Source organism: Schistocerca serialis, chromosome 10 (genome assembly GCF_023864345.2).
Source record: "Schistocerca serialis cubense isolate TAMUIC-IGC-003099 chromosome 10, iqSchSeri2.2, whole genome shotgun sequence".
In the NCBI taxonomy this organism is placed as follows: domain Eukaryota; kingdom Metazoa; phylum Arthropoda; class Insecta; order Orthoptera; family Acrididae; genus Schistocerca; species Schistocerca serialis.
The window spans coordinates 177531647-177550418 of record NC_064647.1 but is presented as its reverse complement, the minus strand read 5'-3'; the positions used below and the strand labels follow the sequence as shown (position 1 = coordinate 177550418).

At 42.5% G+C, this 18772-nt stretch overlaps 1 protein-coding gene across 1 annotated transcript in view; it reads right to left on the bottom strand.

Annotated features, from left to right (window-relative positions):
- The window catches only part of LOC126424642 (luciferin sulfotransferase-like), a 76513-nt gene that overhangs the window by 13701 nt on the left and 44040 nt on the right, over positions 1–18772 (bottom strand). Inside the window, exon 4 of the mRNA XM_050087375.1 lies at positions 8472–8588. Coding sequence (XP_049943332.1) covers positions 8472–8588 — 117 coding nt within the window. The remainder of the gene's footprint in view (positions 1–8471; positions 8589–18772) is intronic.

Here is an 18772-nt window from a genome sequence, read left to right as displayed (position 1 = left end):
CACGGGAAATGGTAGTTGACATGTTACGAAATCACAACGGCTGCACAAAAATATGGACGCTTCCAGCCGGTTTCGCAGATCAGGGAAATCTGCCTGGCTTTCAAATAATGAGTTAGACTCTGATCTGTAGGTATATTTCCTTTTAATTATAAAAATTGCATTGTTTTTAAATCTATAACGAATATGTGACAGCGAAGCGAAAAAGTCACGTAATATTCCAGCACATCCACTGAAGATGCTCCGCCAAAATAAAAAGTATAGCGTCCGACACACGAATCTTTAGTGCTGTACCCCACCTGATTCCATTTCTTTGTAATCCTCTTCTAGATACACAAAGTGAATCAATTACGTCTCACTAATGCCTTGTTGTTGAAATTCGAATGCGATAATACTACACAAGCACTTCCGGCATCCCTCTGAGCCAGTGCCTCAGAATTCCAGTCTCTCGTAGAGTGAAAGCGTGTGACGCTGTTGATGTAGCGTCTGACGGGGCCGTTAAGTTCCGCTGCCCCTTTGATGTAATTCGAGCGGAGTAGTCTGTATGTCCGCTTCGGGCTTTAGTCCTTCCTTCCCAGCACTCCCTGATGAGTCACGCGACCTCCACACACTCAAGTGTTGACAGAAGGAAGACTAGAGTACAGAACTAGAGTCTGCCCCATGAAACCTCTACCAAACACTTTATAACATTTTGGCTCTAACGAATCAGCCGTTACATTACTGCTACTGCTAGCCTATTCTCACCTTTTTCATATCTTCATAGGTGTTCCATAGAACGTTTGGCTCGTTTCGCAGTTTCCAGAATTCCAGAGCGCTGCTCCAGTATGGAGAGTAGTTGACTAAAACAAAACGAGATAGAACCTGCAATTAAAATACATCGCATCCAAAGTGACAGACAACTCGCTTAATCTTGATTATGTTTAGTACCACAGCTGACATTGATGTTAATGATTAATAAAACCCATGTCAGCTGTATTATTACTCAATAAGTGTGTAATAATACAAGCAAGGCGGTTTTTGTTAAGCATCAACAACTCAATTACATCAGAAACAAACGTTTTCTCTTGGTGGAACAAACGAGATGTCAGCCCCACGTCAAACTGCTAGTTCGACGCTTTTATCAAGCCTCTTTATGCTTTACTAACTTCACTTGTAAGGTGTCAAGACGTAACAACATGCTACAAGTAGACTCTTTCACAAACATTTTGTTGATGTTGCAGTCTTCATTCCGAAGACTTATTTGATGCACCATATCCTGTGCAAGCCTGTTCATCTCCGAATAACTACTGCAACATACGTCCATCTTAATCTGCTTACTGTGCCGACCGGTGTGGCCGTGCGGTTCTAGGCACTTCAGTCTGGAACCGCGTGACCGCTACGGTCGCAGGTTCGAATCCTGCCTCGGGCATGGACGTGTGTGATGTCCTTAGGTTAATTAGGTTTAAGTAGTTCTAAGTTCTAGGGGACTGATGACCACAGATGTTAAGTCCCATAGTGCTCAGACCCATTTAATCTGTTTACTGTACTCATCCCTTGGTCGCCCTCTACGATTTTTACCACCGACACTACCCCGCAATACTAAATTGGTGATCCCTTGATATCTCAGAATGTGTCCTGCCAACCGATCCCTCCTTCTGGTTAGGTTGTGCCACGAATTTCTTTTCTCCCAAATTCTGTTCAGTACCTCCCCGTTGGTTACTTGGTCTACCCATATAATCTTCAGCATTCTTCTGTAGCACCACGTTTCAAAAGTCACCTGATTAAAAGATCTAAAATTCCAGTCTTCGATCCGTAGAACATCAGTTTCGTTTCTCCCGATGATGACATCCTCCTGTGAGCCACCGCCCGGAGATCCAAATGGGCGACTGTTTTAGCTCTGGAGTATTTTACCCAAGAGGACGCCATCGTTTAACTATACGGCAGAGCTGCATGTCCCCGAGAAAAATTATGGCTGCAGTTTCCTTTGCTTTCGGCCTTATGCAGTAGCAACACAGCAAGGCAGTTTTTATGATGTTTCAAGGCCAGATCAGTCAATCATCCAGACTGTTGCCCCTGCAACTACTGAAAAGGCTGCTGCCCCTCTTAAGGAACCACACGTTTGTCTGGCCTCTCAACAGGCGCGCTTCTGTCGTGGTTGCAACTACGATAAGGCTATCTGTATCGCTGAGGCACGCAAGCTACCGCATCAACTACAACATCCATAGATCATGAAGGGACAAACATAATAACGTCAACAAATCTGTATCTGCTATCCACCGTTGGCGAAAAGTTTTGAGAACCCTAGAAATTTCGGACGTGTACTGTTTACATAACAGTAAATAAACCTTTTAGTTTAAAAAGTATTTTGTCGGCATCGAGAAAGACCAAAACAATGATCCAATTCAAGCCACCAATAAAATATCTTCTTTATTCAGTAATTTACTAGCAGCTGAACACAGGAAGAATTTTTTAATAATAATTAACTAATATAGATAACAATTAAATTAATTAAAATACAAGAAAATGTGACAACCATGTCGCCGGCCGCTGGTGGCCGAGCGGTTCTGACGCTACAGTCTGGAACCGCGCGACCGCTACGGTCGCAGGTTCGAATCCTGCGTCGGGCATGGCTGTGTGTGTTGTCCTTAGGTTAGTTAGGTTTCAGTAGTTCTAAGTTCTAGGGGACTTATGACCTCAGCAGTTGAGTCCCATAGTGCCCAGAGCCATTTGACAACCATGTCAGAATACATAACTTACATATGTGTGGTCTAGGTCGTATTATGTGTGTATTATTAAAAAAAAATTCTTCCTATGTTCAACTGGACATACGATTGTATGCAGTACATTTGATGTGTTGCATGGCCTATTACAACCGTGTGGTATGGTTTTATGAATGATAGCGTATACATATGTTCATATACCACGCTATATTTGAGTAAAACAGTGAAAACTATTAACAACAGCATGACATAGGCGGAGGCATATGTGCTCTAATGTTACATATAGTTTTAGTGATATAGAATGTGTTTTTGAGCCACTTAAATAGTTAACATGATACCTGTCAGTTGTTAACGTATGTTCTATATTTTTTATAATAGTACATTTCTTCTCCTCATTGTACAGGCGCCTGAAGATGGCATCAATACAATGCCGAAACTGGTAGCACATAGTAGTTCATAAAGTAAAATAAATTTCTACAATACATACGGCTGTTGGCAAATTACTGAATCAAGAAGTTCATGCCAGCCGTCGTCCCACGATCCATAATGGATCAACGAAGAATAAAATACCTGGTGTAATAAAATTTGTCATTTGAATGTTTTTCTGTGTACTAATCAGTTCACTTCATTCGCTCGTTGTGGACACGTACCACTAATGTAGTGATCTTTTCCTGTATGTATCTGTGACATCGGTGATACTAGTGCATTATGCCTGAAATAAACGAACTTAGTTTAGTAAAACGAGTGCAGATAAAGCTTTTGCATGAGCAAGCGAGATCGCAGGTGAAGATTTCGAAAACTGTGAAATTTTCATTCCGATCTGTACAATATGTTATTGAGCGATTCGCCATGACCCGGGTGGCATGTTAATAGGCGCAGAATCTGCCGCTAGCGAATCATATCAGACCGTGGGGACAGTAGTAAGAGAGTTGCTAAAAAATATGAAGAAAACCTTCCTAGGCCTCGCTGCTGAGTCGTCGGAAAGTTCCAATAAAAGATATCTGCTAGTACCATTCGTAGACGACTTCAAGAAGCTGGTCTAAAAAGCTGTACAGCCAGGAAGAAGCCATCGCTCTCTGACAAGAATAGAAAGGCACCGTGTGAGCGGTCTCTAAAACACCAAACGTTCACCGAACAAGACTGGTCAAATATCGTGTGGTCTGACGAAGCAAACATTCAGGTAGGTTACTCAACTTGATGCTCTAGCAATACATTCCAGTTTGGATACAAAACAAAAGGAATTATTTTAAAAACTCATGAAAGAATTGTGTGTAATATTTATAGAAATTTCAGATTTTTGGTCCACACGGTGCGACCTACAGTACGTCCGTCGCCGGATGGGCGAGGAATATAAGCCAGAGTGTGTGGTACCTGCCGTAAGACACGGCGGAGGGAGCCTCATGGCGTGGTAGCGCTGCAGGAGGGGGTTCAAATGGTTCAAATGGCTCTGAGCACTATGGGACTTAAATTCCGAGGTCATCAGTCCCCTAGAACTTAGAACTACTTAAACCTAACTAACCTAAGGACATCACACACATCCATGCCCGAGGCAGGATTCGAACCTGCGACCGCAACGGTCTCGCGGTTCCAGACTGAAACGCCTAGAACCGCTCGGCCACTTCGGCCGGCGCAGGAGGGGGACAAAAGTCGTATGTGAAGATAGCATGGGTTCCACAAAGTGCATAGACGTCCTATAATCTGCTTTATTGCCCTCTTTTAAAACTCTTTTTGGCAGTACAAAAATGATGGAGTTAAATTCCAGTACAATAACGCAGCCTACCATAAATCTGTACGCACGATGACTTGGCTTCGGAAAAATAACATCGAACTGCTGGACTGTCCTGACCAATGACCGAACCTGAACCCTATAGAGCATTTACCGGATTTACTGAAGCGCAGTCAGGCGGCACACAGTTAAGTAAGAAAAAAAAAGATACAGTATTCCTTACCAAAAAGAATTCCTGCTGCAACAAGAGCAAAAGATGAGTCCACCAAATACTGATCGTGTGTTACTAATAAACATTATAAACACAAACAAGCTGTTTCTATTTACTTAATTTCTTATTTTTCACAACAGTCAATATTACCTAGGATGCTCAATATTTTTGACCAAGCATGTAATATAGCGTCTTCGATCACAAAGTTTTGCTAGTGTGTTTTGGAAATATAATTCCATTATTATTTATTTGTTTATTTCTCGGCCATCAATCTTCTGATTCGTTTCATGTAGCTCACCACAGATTCCTCTTTAGTGCCTCTTGCAACCTAGGTACTCCATTATTTGCTGATGCCAGAGAAGACTTATGGCCTTTAGAGGAGAAAATTGTAAAGGGGGGAAGCAGTCTAAAGTACGCCTAACTATTCTTCTCTGCAGCAACGCCTCAGGGACACATAAATTGACACCACTGGAGATCGGACGCTAAGTAAACCCGTGGTGCTTGAAAAATGTAAGAAGGTACAATGTAAGAAGGTACATACATTTTATTTTACTTTCGTTTAATTTGAAAGTTAATTCAGTACAGAATAGCTTCAGCTGTAATGTTTCGCTGCTGTCGTATTGTGAATGTGATTTCTTTTATTGCAGTCAATTACAAGGTATCCAGAATGAGATTTTCACTCTGCAGCGGAGTGTGCGCTGATATGAAACTTCCTGGCAGATTAAAACTGTGTGCCCGACCGAGACTCGAACTCGGGACCTTTGCCTTTCGCGGGCAAGTGCTCTACCATCTGAGCTACCGAAGGCGAAAGGCAAAGGTCCCGAGTTCGAGTCTCGGTCGGGCACACAGTTTTAATCTGCCAGGAAGTTTCAATTACAAGGTAAATCGAAAAGCATGGATGACATCTACTCTTGTTAGTGATTGGCTGTTTTCGCTTGATAAAGAGATGCCAATGAAGAGTAAGAAAATTGTATTGCTGGTGGATAATTGTAGTGCGCATAACAACATGCTAGCATTGAAGAACTTACTAACTTACTTCCCCCCGCCTGTACTTCGGTTCTTCAGTCACTAAATAAGGGGATGATTAAGAACTTTAAGACAAAATACCGTTCACGTTTAGTTGAACACGTGATCGCAAGAAAGGTGAGCAATCCCTAAAGTTTCAATGTGAAGCAGGCTTGTGTCATGATTGCTAGTTCCAGGAACAGTGTATAGCCGAATGTGATTGTGAACTGCTGGAAAAATGCAAGAATTTCCGAAAGTGAGAATGTTGGTGAGAATGTTGTTATGGACGGAAAAACGCAGGATGATATTCAAAGTGATTTGGAGATTTATTCGGTAGTTACTGGCAAAAGCATAGATGCTTCAGTAGTTGAATACTTGTCAGTGGCTGATGAGGCGTTGGTGTTTGAAGCATATACCAGAGAATCTATCATCGAAAAGTTAAAGGATAATTGAAGATTTTGTCGATGACAGTGATGTGATAAGTGCGAATCCCCCCCTTGTGATGGAGCTAACAGGTCAGTTGGAGACCATTCAGCACGTAATACCTTCAATACCCAGTGTTTCAGCGCAGCAGTTGATGGCGTTAGAGGAGATAGAGACAATATTCACAAGAGAATCTTTAAGAAAAAAGATACAAAGGAATGTATGTTAATTTCCCAATTTCTATCTCTCTGTAACATCGCAATTTGGTTTGCTCAAGCAGTGAACATACCACATGCGTGCGTATCAGCTTGACTGGCGGCAGAAAGTATTGATTGAGAATGGGATTACGACCCAAAAAATAGTAGACGAAAGATAAACAGAATAAAAAAAAGTGTGACTATGGGACTTTTATTTCGAAAACGAAGATCTTAGCCTTATTTCGTTTTAACAACATCTACCTAATCGTGCACTACCTGATGCAGGGGATCTGGCGCTGGTGTCTGGAGCATAGTCGCCGTTCTAACTTAGCCCACAGGAGTTCTACAGGGTTCAGCGACTCCACTTCAGGAACGTTGTTGTTCACAAGTGTTTGGTTCACAGATGCTGCTTTTTGGCAGGGTGCATCGTCATGCTGGTACAGACAAGCATCGTCTTCGATCTGTTCCCCTGCTGTATAGAGTACACAGTGCTGTAAAATGACTTCATAACCATCTGTGCTTAGTGTGTCCACCCCGATATCTGAGTGGTATCCCGCCGCTGTTTATGTTTTGATTAATAATTACTGCATAAGAAGTCACCCTCAGTCTGCCATCGGCCTTTTTGAAGAGGAGCGGACAGACGTTCCAGGGCACTCTCTTGTCCTAGACGTGGGAAACTGCCCCTATTACAATAATAATAAAAATAGTGAGCATGACGGGCTGCTGTCCTAAGGGGCCCGGGTTCGATTCCCGGCTGGGTCGGGGATTTTCTCCGCTCATGTACTGGGTGTTGTGTTGTCTTCATCATCATTTCATCTCAATATGACGCGCAGGTGGCCCAATGTGGCCTCGAATATAATAAGACCTGCACCAAGGCGGCTAGACCTGCCCCATCAGGGGTCTCCCGGCCAATGACGCCAAACGCTCATTTCCATTTTTGTGCTTAGTGTTTCACTGAGTGCAGTATGAGGACCACACCAAAACTGCGAGAAACACGCTCGTACCACAACACCACCACCTCTGGACTTCCGTGTTCGCACATGACGTCCTACAGGTGCTCGCAAAAAACCTAAACACTTGTCTTCGATTGCCACAGATTCACCAAATCGGTGGTTTTCAGTCGTCCACTGCCAGGGCAGCATAACTCTTTACATCAGCTCAAGTGTCACTTAAAAACATGCGTGGTTTATGAGGAGTTGCTCTACCATTGTACCTGCGCTGGCGTAAGGTGTCACCAGCACACCGGTCGGCAAAGATGTAGCGCGAAGATCGATAGTGGGCGCTGGGTGAAGCGCGCCTATCGCAAGAGAGGCTAGAGACACACTGACAAACAACAGGCCGCCAACGCCCTCTCGACAGCAGGTATTTAGGCCTCCACCGCTGACTGGGTTGCCTCACAGGCTCGCTCTTCCAGTTTGGAGTCTGTTCACAGAGCCTGTATAGTTCATCACGGCTTACAACAGTACACAGAGACCCGATTATTGACTACAGCAGGACTTGTACATTACCAGCAGTGAGACTAACTTTGTAAGAGCGAGATTATCGATATTGTCTGCAAAAGGACTATTACTGAGGAACTTGTTCCACAACACATGCTCTCCATTCCAGTTAACTAAATGTTCATCTAAATAAAGAACTGTATTAATCCACACGTGCATTTGTGTTGTAGAAAGAAGACACTGATCACCCGTAACAACAGTCTTTCCTTTGCTTCCTTGCTGTACAAGACACTAAGGTGGTGACGAGGATAATTCAATGGCGACGATAATACTTGTATTGTTACTGCTACCCCATTCCTTCTAACTCCGTACCCACAGTCACTGTGCCACCTGGACTGCTGGCAGAGCTTTGGATCAGAGTACTTCCTTTCGCTGATGCCATGCCATTTTTTTTTTTTTTTTTTTGTTTATCTGTGGTTGAGACCTCGCGTTTCCACTTCACAATCACATCATCAAGAGTCAACTTGAGAAGCTTTAGGTTACGAAGTCCACCTTGCAGTCTCCTGACCGATCCATTCTGTTGTTACTGCTTCTTTACTGACTATACAATACTCCCCCCTCCTCTTATGCTATCAGGTCCGCCTCTCGCGACATCTGGTGGTCAATTCCGCATTACTTAGGACTATTCTGGTACTTTTGGGCCAGCTGATGTACCTTTATCGCAACAGAGTCGGCATTCTATGTCTTAATTACGGATTCAACCCACTTACCCACATTCTCCAGAAAGGCTTCAATAAATTCGTCCACTGAGAGTTGCATGTTCATCAGCAGACGACGGTGGTGGTAGTACGATATAGCAGTATCCTTCGGATTTCGGCAGACGTACACAATCTGTGAAAGAAACAGCATTCACTGTAATCGGGAAAACAAGTTACAACGTGTGACGAAGAAACCGGGGATCTTTTTATTTCCTCTCTTTTTTTGCCATCTTTATATTCGTTTTTTCACTTTCAACTAATTACCATTAACATACATAAGTGAAATTTGCATTTTCATAAAAGAGAAAGGTTTTCCCTCAGTTTTAAAGAATATAACACCAGATCTAATTTTGTGCTTAGTTTTGTGTATGTCATCAATTTCCTAATTTATTTTGATTATTCTTAGTTAATATCTCTCATTATAGAGTGAAATCAGTAATTGTTCTGTGACTTAAATTCTATTGTTGACTTACAAACAAATATAAATACTGTAATAATGATAAATATTTCGAAAAAGAATCACTAGGATTTTTAATGTGTATATTGGACTCTGTTCAAAAACATGTTAGCAAAGGCAGCTCTTAATTAATTCCTAAGTAATTACCAGTTTCATCAAAAGTATTGTTTTTATAACAATATATGTTAATTTCATCATTTAAACAAATACTTCGGCTTAACCCTGGTGGTAGAAGAAACTGTTAAAAAGAACCAATTTTTAGATGTATTTAGTTAATTTAATGAGTTATGTTTTAATTGTAATTTCTGTAAATTAAACATGAAACAATATATAGTTTCAGTACCTATTATTCAGATGATATATAAAGGCCTGATTTTTGGTCCTGGGAGAGTCATTCCACGGTCGATTTTCAGACGAGGAATCTGTGCTGGTGAGAACAACAACAATGCATCGACTTAACAGTGGAATAAGTGTAACACAAATAGCCTGTGTGTTGAAAAAATGACAGCGCCTGTTCAATACGTACTGTATTATTATGCAAGAACTGTAAAGTGTATGGCTATGTTTATACTGCTCATAGACATTCAACAGTAAACTCTTATACAAGTATGCTCATGTTTGACTGCAACGTATTAATGAGGCTTATCAAAATTTGCCAGTAGTTAACTGTCCATATAACTGTGAAGTATTAGGGGTGGAGAGGGGGGGGGGGCTATGAACAGTGAAAGTAAAGAACTGTGAAACGCAAATGTGCAGCTGTCGGCTACATCATTTACAGTAGTCAGTGTTGAACTTCCACCCCCCCCCCCCTCCACCCACCGTTTTTCAGCCACTTGAACAACGCAGTACGTCGACACCGAGGAGTATCAGCGAAGAAAACGCTTTACATCGTTTTGTAGCCAAATAAAATGTCATCAAAGGAAAAGTAATTCATTTCAGTGTAAACAAATTATTTGCGTTTTGGATAAACTCTAGCTGTAGCGTACACGCCATTGCTTGCTGCATGGACATAATTTCAAGAATGTTCGGGAAGTGGAGAAATCTGATATCAGTTTGTAATCGACAGGAGTTGACGATTGTCAGTAGCAGGCGTGTTTCATTGACACTTTTTTCACCAGTCTTTCGAACGGTTTGGTCCAGTCTTCCTCCTTTTCCTATCTTGTGTTAGTCTTCTCATTCCTATCTAACCACAACTCGCGACATCTTCTACAACGTTTTTCTCACATTTCACTCTCTGATTGTCAGCAACAGTATTTTTCCCTTCTACTGCTGCTCGCTCGTCCCTCTGTTTGTAAGTATTTTCTATAAATTTATTTCCTCACCCGCTCATTTCATACCTCATCCACCCTTCCAAATTTTTGTATTCTTCCTCAGCACGACACCTCAAATGCTTCCAGTTCCTTCTTTTCTGAAGTCCACATTTGACTTCCACACAATACTGATCCCCAGATCTTTCAATACTTTTTCCCTCATTTCCGTATAATTATGTGGCAGCAACAGAGCTCTTTCATCAATGAAAGGTTTCTTCGCCTGGTAAAGTTCCGACTATATCATCCGTACAACCGCCTTTTTATTCCCCCTTTAAAGTAATATCGCTAGGTCGTGCCGCAAAGATATTTGCTGAATTATATGAAAGACGGCTGTAGAAACCGACTTTCATTATTGATTGATTCATATTAATTGAAACATGTAAATAAATACTACAGATGATTTTTTTCTGCGTCGATACATTCCGTTAAGGGAATGTGGAGTGTTTGAGTGTCATTTCATGCATCGACCAGCTATCTTTTACCCCCTCTCCAGTCCCGTAGACAATCTCTGGTTAATTAATGTCAATGAGCTTCTGCGTCTGAAATGGACTGGTGAGGGAAACAAAGGTTTTCTTGAGAAGTCCGTGTTTGACATGGATTCTGTTAGCCTTTTCCAGAGGAGTCTCTTAGTTTTTTCCTTGTCTACGAATCAGAGCCTTCCCCACTTTCTGACACTGGCAGCTTTCTCTTGGCGAATCAGAGCCCTTCCCGCTTCTTAGGAACCGGCGTTAATAGCCATCCAACATCCACTCGTGGGAAATAAAAAACGCTCTCTAGGCCGGAAGGTCGCCACTGGATATCCTAAAACGTTGAGTCGCGATCCTGACGCTGAAATGGTGAGAACTTTGTTCTTCCTGATATATAATAAGATCTACATACTTCGGTTATTGCGCTCAAGTTTCAATCGTGTAGAATGTTCAACAATGCTTTTATTTCATTTCAGTGAATCTAATTAGTTAATTTAGGAAAGAAACATGTGGACAAGCACATGGCTTTCCTCGCGATGGAGATGGCCAAGTGCTCTTCACAGTGGCCCCGATATAAGTAATTAAGTGCCATGTTTCCTCAGTTATCGTGTATCACGTTAATTCTGATACAAGATGCACGTCAATCGGTCTTATTTTCGATGTCTTTGAAAATCTTTAGTTGATCTATGTGAAACACGTGTGAAGCGTAGTAATCAATGTGGGGTTGCGCATACCAAACCATTCACTCGAGTTTAGTTAGACTTCACTGTTACTATATTTAGCTTGCGTAGTACGGGATTATTCCGGTCACGAAAACTGACAACGCCCGGGAGATGGTGTGCTGACCATATGCCCCTTCATATCTGCATCCAGTGACGCCTATCGGATGAGGATGACACGGCGGTCGGTCGGTTCCGTTTCGCCTTCCGAGGCCTGTTCACATGGAGTTTAGTATAGTACGGAATTGCAAAGGGGAAAAACGGTAGACAAAGACAGAGAGTGGAATATGACTAACAAATAATTGTGAACGTAGGGTGTAACTGATAGTCTGAAACGAAGATAGTTGGCGGAGGAAGGGAATCACACGACTGGTGAACAATAAAACAGTTCTGTCCTCTCGTATTTCCCTCTACGTCCTCAACATAGTAGGTGAATTCTTCCAAAATCAGTCTGTTAGGGAATACGTATAAAACAACAAATCAGATTGTTACTAACAGCAGAAGAGATCTGTACGAAATGGTAACCGTACTGCTATCGGTCTGTAAGCCAGAGAAATGTTCACAAGTTCTTCAAAGAATTTACTCCAAACATGTTGTTTTTTTTTGTTTTTTTTCAGACGATAGTCAAAACTTGAACGCTGCGATACACTTTCAAGTGAGTTCAGCGGCTTTGTGAATAACAGTGACAATTCCACAATTTCGAAACGTAGAATGTCTCTCCAGCCTACATGTGTTTTCAGTGAATGACGGTCAGGTGCTATAGTGTGATGTTCAGATTCTCTCTTTGGGTCAACTACCTATCATTTCACCTCAAACGTAGCTCAAGGTAACTAGAACCCTACCTTTTTCCATCATTGAAATAACATTTCGAGGCGTCTTAACCATTGCCGCTTTCCGCCTCTGGAATAAGGTGCCCTGTAATAAATACACTCCGCTTTAGCTTTTTTCCTATAATGCAACAGGATGTTGAAATGTGTGTTTTGCGAAATACGGGTCTCTGTGAGGAGAAATGAGTAGTTGCTGTATCCTTACCCGGTGGCACTTGTCTCACTTTTCATATCCCTGCCGGCCAGAGTGGCCAAGCGGTTCTAGGCGCTTCAGTCTGGAACCGTGCGACCGCTACGGTCGCAGGTTCGAATCCTGCCTCGGGCATGGATGTCTGTGATGTCCTTAGGTTAGTTAGGTTTAAGTAGTTCTAAGTGCTAGGGGACTGATGACCTAGATGTTAAGTCCCATAGTGCTCAGAGCCATTTGAGCCATTTTTTCATATCTCTATCAGGCACGTAAATTTCTTTTTCCTCTCTTCATTACGTTTGTTCTACCACACTGCCATTTCTCTCCATCTCCTATTTCTCCTCTCACGACCATTAGTGCCACAGACGACTGTCTAAATCTGCCTTCCTGCAATTTATCTTTATTATTTCCCGTTTCACAAACAAATACAAACTATGTTCCTTTCTCCGGTGCCGCTATTATTGTTTTATTTATTTCTGTCGTAGCTGTTTCTAAATTACGCATACGGTGCAACTTATAAGACTTCTTAGAACACGATGTCTCCTAACGAATGTGAGGTAAAATTTGAAATCGGCTGCTTACTTATAAGAGAGGACATTAAGACCCTAATGTTATCAGCGTAAATAAGTAAATGACTTATAAATAAAATAAAACGGTGAAACCCTCTACACTCTAAGAGTGTGCGCGAGTTTTTAAATGCGATGGTTGGATTAAATGTTTAGTTTCCCTAAACAATTCTAGAAACTGAAACGTTCTGGCACACAAAAACTGTGTTCCGGAGCAGAACACGAAGCCGGGACTTATGCCTTTCGCTGGCAAGTACTTTACCGGCTCACAAGCCGTTCTGGCAGCTCTGCTTACTCTTCTCCTATCTTTCAAGGTAAGATCCCTGGTTCGAAACCCTTTGGGTCGCGTGTGGTAGCCACGCGGTCAGGGGCGCCTTGACACGGTTCGAGAGGCTCCCCTCCCTGCCCCCCCCCCGCCCCCCTCCCTCCCCCCACACACACTGGAAGCTCGAGTCCTCCCTTGGGCTTGGATGTGTGTGTTGTCGTTAGTCCTTAGCGTAAGTTAGATTCAGTAGTGTGTAAGCCTAGGGACCGATGACCTCAGCAGTTTGGTCCCATAGGAAATTTCCACTATTTCGAAACCCGTCCACGTCCGGGACTCAGAAAGTTTCAAACGAGCGCAGAGTGAAATTCATCCTGGAGTTCTAGAGATTGCTTGACATTTCTGGAAATGCTGTGAGATCGTTTACCAAGGTGTGGCGACTGGACTTCATCCGACTGCAATTACGAGCACATGTTGTTGTTGTGGTCTTCAGTCCTGAGACTGGTTTGATGCAGCTCTCCATGCTACTCTATCCTGTGCAAGCTTTTTCATCTCCCAGTACCTACTGCAACCTACATCCTTCTGAATCTGCTTAGTGTATTCATCTCTTGGTCTCCCTCTACGATTTTTACCCTCCACGCTCCCCTCCAATACTAAATTGGTGATCCCTTGATGCCTCAGAACATGTCCTACCAACCGATGCCTTCTTCTGGTCAAGTTGTGCCACAAACTTCTCTTCTCCCCAATCCTATTCAATACTTCCTCATTAGTTACGTGATCTACCCATCTAATCTTCAGCATTCTTCTGTAGCACCACATTTCGAAAGCTTCTATTCTCTTCTTGTCCAAACTATTTATCGTCCATGTTTCACTTCCATACATGGCTACACTCCATACGAATACTTTCAGAAATGACTTCCTGACACTTAAATCAATACTGGATGTTAACAAATTTCTCTTCTTCAGAAACGCTTTCCTTGTCATTGCCAGCCTACATTTTATATCCTCTCTACTTCGACCATCATCAGTTATTTTGCTCCCCAAATAGCAAAACTCCTTTACTACTTTAAGTGCCTCATTTCCTAATCTAATTCCCTCAGCATCACCTGACTTAATTAGACTACATTCCATTATCCTTGTTTTGCTTTTGTTGATGTTCATCTTATATCCTCCTTTCAAATTCTAAAGGTGGCAGGGGTAAAATACAGGGAGCGAAAGGCTATTTACAATTTGTACAGAAACCAGATGGCAGTTATAAGAGTCGAGGGACATGAAAGGGAAGCAGTGGTTGGGAAGGGAATTAGATTAGGAAATGAGGCACTTAAAGTAGTAAAGGAGTTTTGCTATTTGGGGAGCAAAATAACTGATGATGGTCGAAGTAGAGAGGATATAAAATGTAGGCTGGCAATGGCAAGGAAAGCGTTTCTGAAGAAGAGCACATATCAGTCAATTAACGCGCCAGAAAGTCATCAAACTACGCACCATTCAACCGCTGCTGTAACATACTGACTCAGCTGTGGATTGAGCCCTCTCTGCGACACGCCCTTTCCCACGATAACACCTTTCTCCGATGCCTACGATATCATTTCTGAATGCGCGGCTTTCGTAACGGGCCGCCACGTCATGTACTCGTGATGTTTACAAAGCCGAATGTTCATGACTCATCGTTATCGAACGTGCTCAGCCTTTTGAATGGACGAAGTTCTGAAGATAACACGGTAATAATCTTTTAACGCGTGTCATTTATTTCCGTATTGCTTGTATAAGATAACTTAGCAGTAAACAATCTCCTAACAATGCCATATTACCTGGGTTACTTGTCCACAGAATCTCCGAAATACAGTAGTATTCGTAGACGAGCTAAGTAAACCTAAGCATGTCTTCTATAGCTTAGCGTGGAATGCTCTAGACTGGGAAGTGAATCAGACGATTTATGGCGGTTGCTGTCGTAAACATTACGGTTCACCTGTCCAAATAGACGATTTGAGATGAAATTTGCAAAGATGAATTAATGCTTTTTTTCTTTCATTCGTTTAAGCTGTCTATATTGTATAACATGTGTAAACATGTATAAAATACTGCCCATGTATGTATTCTACTCTGAAAGTGCTGGGCCGAACGTAAAATCGTACGAACAGGGAGGCAGAGACAGTTCAATAGAGAGATGCAAGTGATGGCCTTTGTTTGCAGAATGAGCGAAAGACAAAAAAAATTATAATAAAGAACATTAATAATTAGCTATCGGTGTGTAATGTTGTATAATATGAGGGCAGACATTTGGAGATCGAGTTGTAATGCTCAAAAGTTACTGCTAGAGAATGTATTTACTGCATGTTACCCTTAAGCAAAGAAATATTGTTAAGATTTAGAAGGACACTTGTACAAAAAGTGCTTCTGATCAAAAGTATCCGGACAACAATTCCTGGACTGCAGTATGACGTGTGTCCACTCTTCGCCTTTGTGACGGCTTGAACTCTGCGCTGCAATTTCAGTGAGGTGTCAGAATGTCTGTGGAGGTAACACAGACCATTCACCCTAAGGAGCCAAAATAAGGAAACGTAGTGACGTCGGAGGCAGAGTTTGGAGCAAAGTCGAATTTCTAACTTATCCAGAAGGTGTCTCAATGGGCTCAGGTCGGCGCTGTGGGTAGAGCAGTCCATTTCAGGAATGTTATTGTTGACGAAAATCTGGTTCACAGATGGCGGTTTATGATAGGATTCGTTGTCACGTTGACATAATCTGCGTCTCCCAACTGTACCTCTACTATAAACAGCACGCAATGCTTTTGATGGTAAATTCCTATGGGACCAAACTGCTGAGGTCATCGGTCCCTAGGCTTACACACTACTTAATCTAACTTACGCTAAGGACAACACACACACCCATGCCCGAGGGAGGACTCAAACCTCCGACGGGACGAACCGTACAAGTCGCCCTAGACCGGGTGGCTATCCCGCGAGGCCCACGCAACACTATAAAAGGTGTTCATATCCTACCGCACTTAGCTTTTTCTTCAGCGCAATAAGTTGCCACACCATACATAACAAAAAAAAGGTTAAGACAGGAATGTGGTCTGTCGCCCGTTACAATTCAATCTACACATCAATGAAACAATGGTGGAAATAAAAGAAAGGTTCAAGAGTGGTATTACAATTAAAGGTGAGAGGATATCAATCATAAGACAAGCTAATGACATCACTTTAGTCAGTGAAGCTGCAGACAAATGACATTGAACCGTGGCTGGCTCATGTTATGTGTTGGATCAAACCTTGATTGCTATTCTGTGTTTAGACTCCCGCGGTTATCACGATTATGCTGTTATTCTCTCTCTCCCCGCCAGTAGCAGCAGCGGTGTGTATCGATATTCGCTTCTTGGACTATCTTTGGCCTGGCGCTTAGAGTTTCCGGCTGTGCTGTGTGCGAGGAGTTGGTCGGTTGGCGTGGAGCAGCGAGGAAATCGCCGCGGCGCGTAGTTTGGCAGAGGCCGCTGGCGGCGTCCACGCGCGGTCGTAGTGTGTGGTGCTGTTCCCACTGCTACTAGGTCCGTGGCTCACCAACCCTGGACACGAAAGATGAGTTTTGACTTAATCTAGCAGCAAGTCACGACTGTTCACAGTGTGTCGTTTGGATTTCGTTGTCGGCTGTTGGGACATTCCCTCAAGCAACAACGTATGTTTTTAAGTTTGGAAATTTTAGCCACCCTCTGGTGGAGTTTAACTGTACTTGGTTATTTTGAATTGAAGTGCACCAGCGGAATCTTCTGCCCTATGGCCGTTAACGTTCCAGTTACCTGTCCTGGCCCTTGATGTAAATTCAAGCAGCGTATTTTCCTCATCGTGTTGTCGCTATCCAGCACGGTGTGTAGTTCGCCAGCTCAATGTATAATTGGTTGTGGGCGCCAATACCTTCTACGTTGTTCCATTGAACTTCCTGTTGTGTGCTGGTCGGGTGGAGCGGAAGTTATCTTGTTGGTCGGTCCATTAACTGTCTGTCGGTTGGGTTGTCGTCGGATCGACAGTGGTTGGGCCGACTGCCAGTCTCACCTAAGCCACCGTTAGTGTTTGAATTCCAGGCGGACCCTCGGAAACTTCTGAACGCCGTTGGGAGTACCGCCTTTTCTTATTTGTTCTTATTGTCTGTATTTGTATGGCTTCTAGCCGATTTTCAAATTAAGGTTGTTTTGCCCTTAAGCCGTAACATTGTTTGGGCCTTCAGTCTAATTTAAATAACTGTTTTAAGTAAGGCTTTTGGACTTTTTAAAAATTTAATTTCGTTGAGTCTTAAGTAATGGGCCTTTAGCCGATTTTGAATTAAAGTTGTTTTCATCTTAAGGTGTCGGATTGTTTGGGCCTACAGTCTAATTAAAGAACTGTTTTAAGGTAAGGCCTTTTGCCTTTTAAAAAATCCGATTTTGGTTTGAGTCTTATTGGCTTTCAGCCGATTTTATGTTAAAGTGGTCTTCCCCTTAAGTCATGAGATTGTATGGCGTATTCAGACGGTTATTAAATTCCAAAAATTAATGCTGTGGTTTTTTTTATTTTCTTGGCTCTTGTAATGTTTGGTAAAATAAATAAAGTTGTATGTTCGAGAGTAACTGACAGCCGCTTATTTTGGCCCCTTTCGACAATTTAAACTACCTGTCCTGCACTGCGGTTTTAGCAGGGCGTCTCACACATTATCTGTTGAATGAAGTGAACAGTCTAGTGGGTACAGTATATGGATTGAGAATAAACCGGTGAGAGACAAAAGTAATGAGAAGTAGCAGAACTGAGCGTAGGAAGAAGCTTAACATGAAAACTGATGATCACAGAGTAGATGAAGTTAAGGATTGTTGTTACCTTGAAAGCAAAATAACCAGTAATGGACGGAGTAATGGGGATATAAAAGGCAGACTATCCAGGTCAAGAGAAGTCTACTAGTCTCAAACAACGGTGAGAAGGGAAGTTCTGAGGATGCACGTTTGGAAGAGAGTATTGTAAAGTGCTGAATCATGGGTAGTGGGAAAACCAGAACAAAAGAGAATCGAAGCATCTGAGATGTCATGCTACAGAAGAATGTTGAAAATTAAGTGGACTGATAAGGTAAGGAATGAGGAGCTTCTACACAGAATCGGCGAGGAAAGGAATGTGTGGAAAACACCGACAAGAAGAAGGGACCGGTAGACAAAACATTTATGAGCTATAGAGAGTAAAAACTATAGAGGAAGACAGAGATTGGAATACATCCAATAAATAACTGAGGACATGTGACTACAACCACCCTTCGCGGTACTCGAGGGGCTGTCAGTAGATCACATGAGGACGGCGTGGTGTTAGTTCAGCTGTTGTTCTTCCTTTGCACTTCACAATCAGAGCACCAACATTCGACTTTGGCAGTTTCAGAAGGACTGAAGCGTCGCTGATGGATTTGGTGCACAGGAGATATCCAGTGACCAGTCCATGTACGAAGTCGCTAAACTCTCCTGTCTGACCCATTCAGCTGTTACTACTTCTCACTATAGTTCCCACCTTCTGTTACACAGG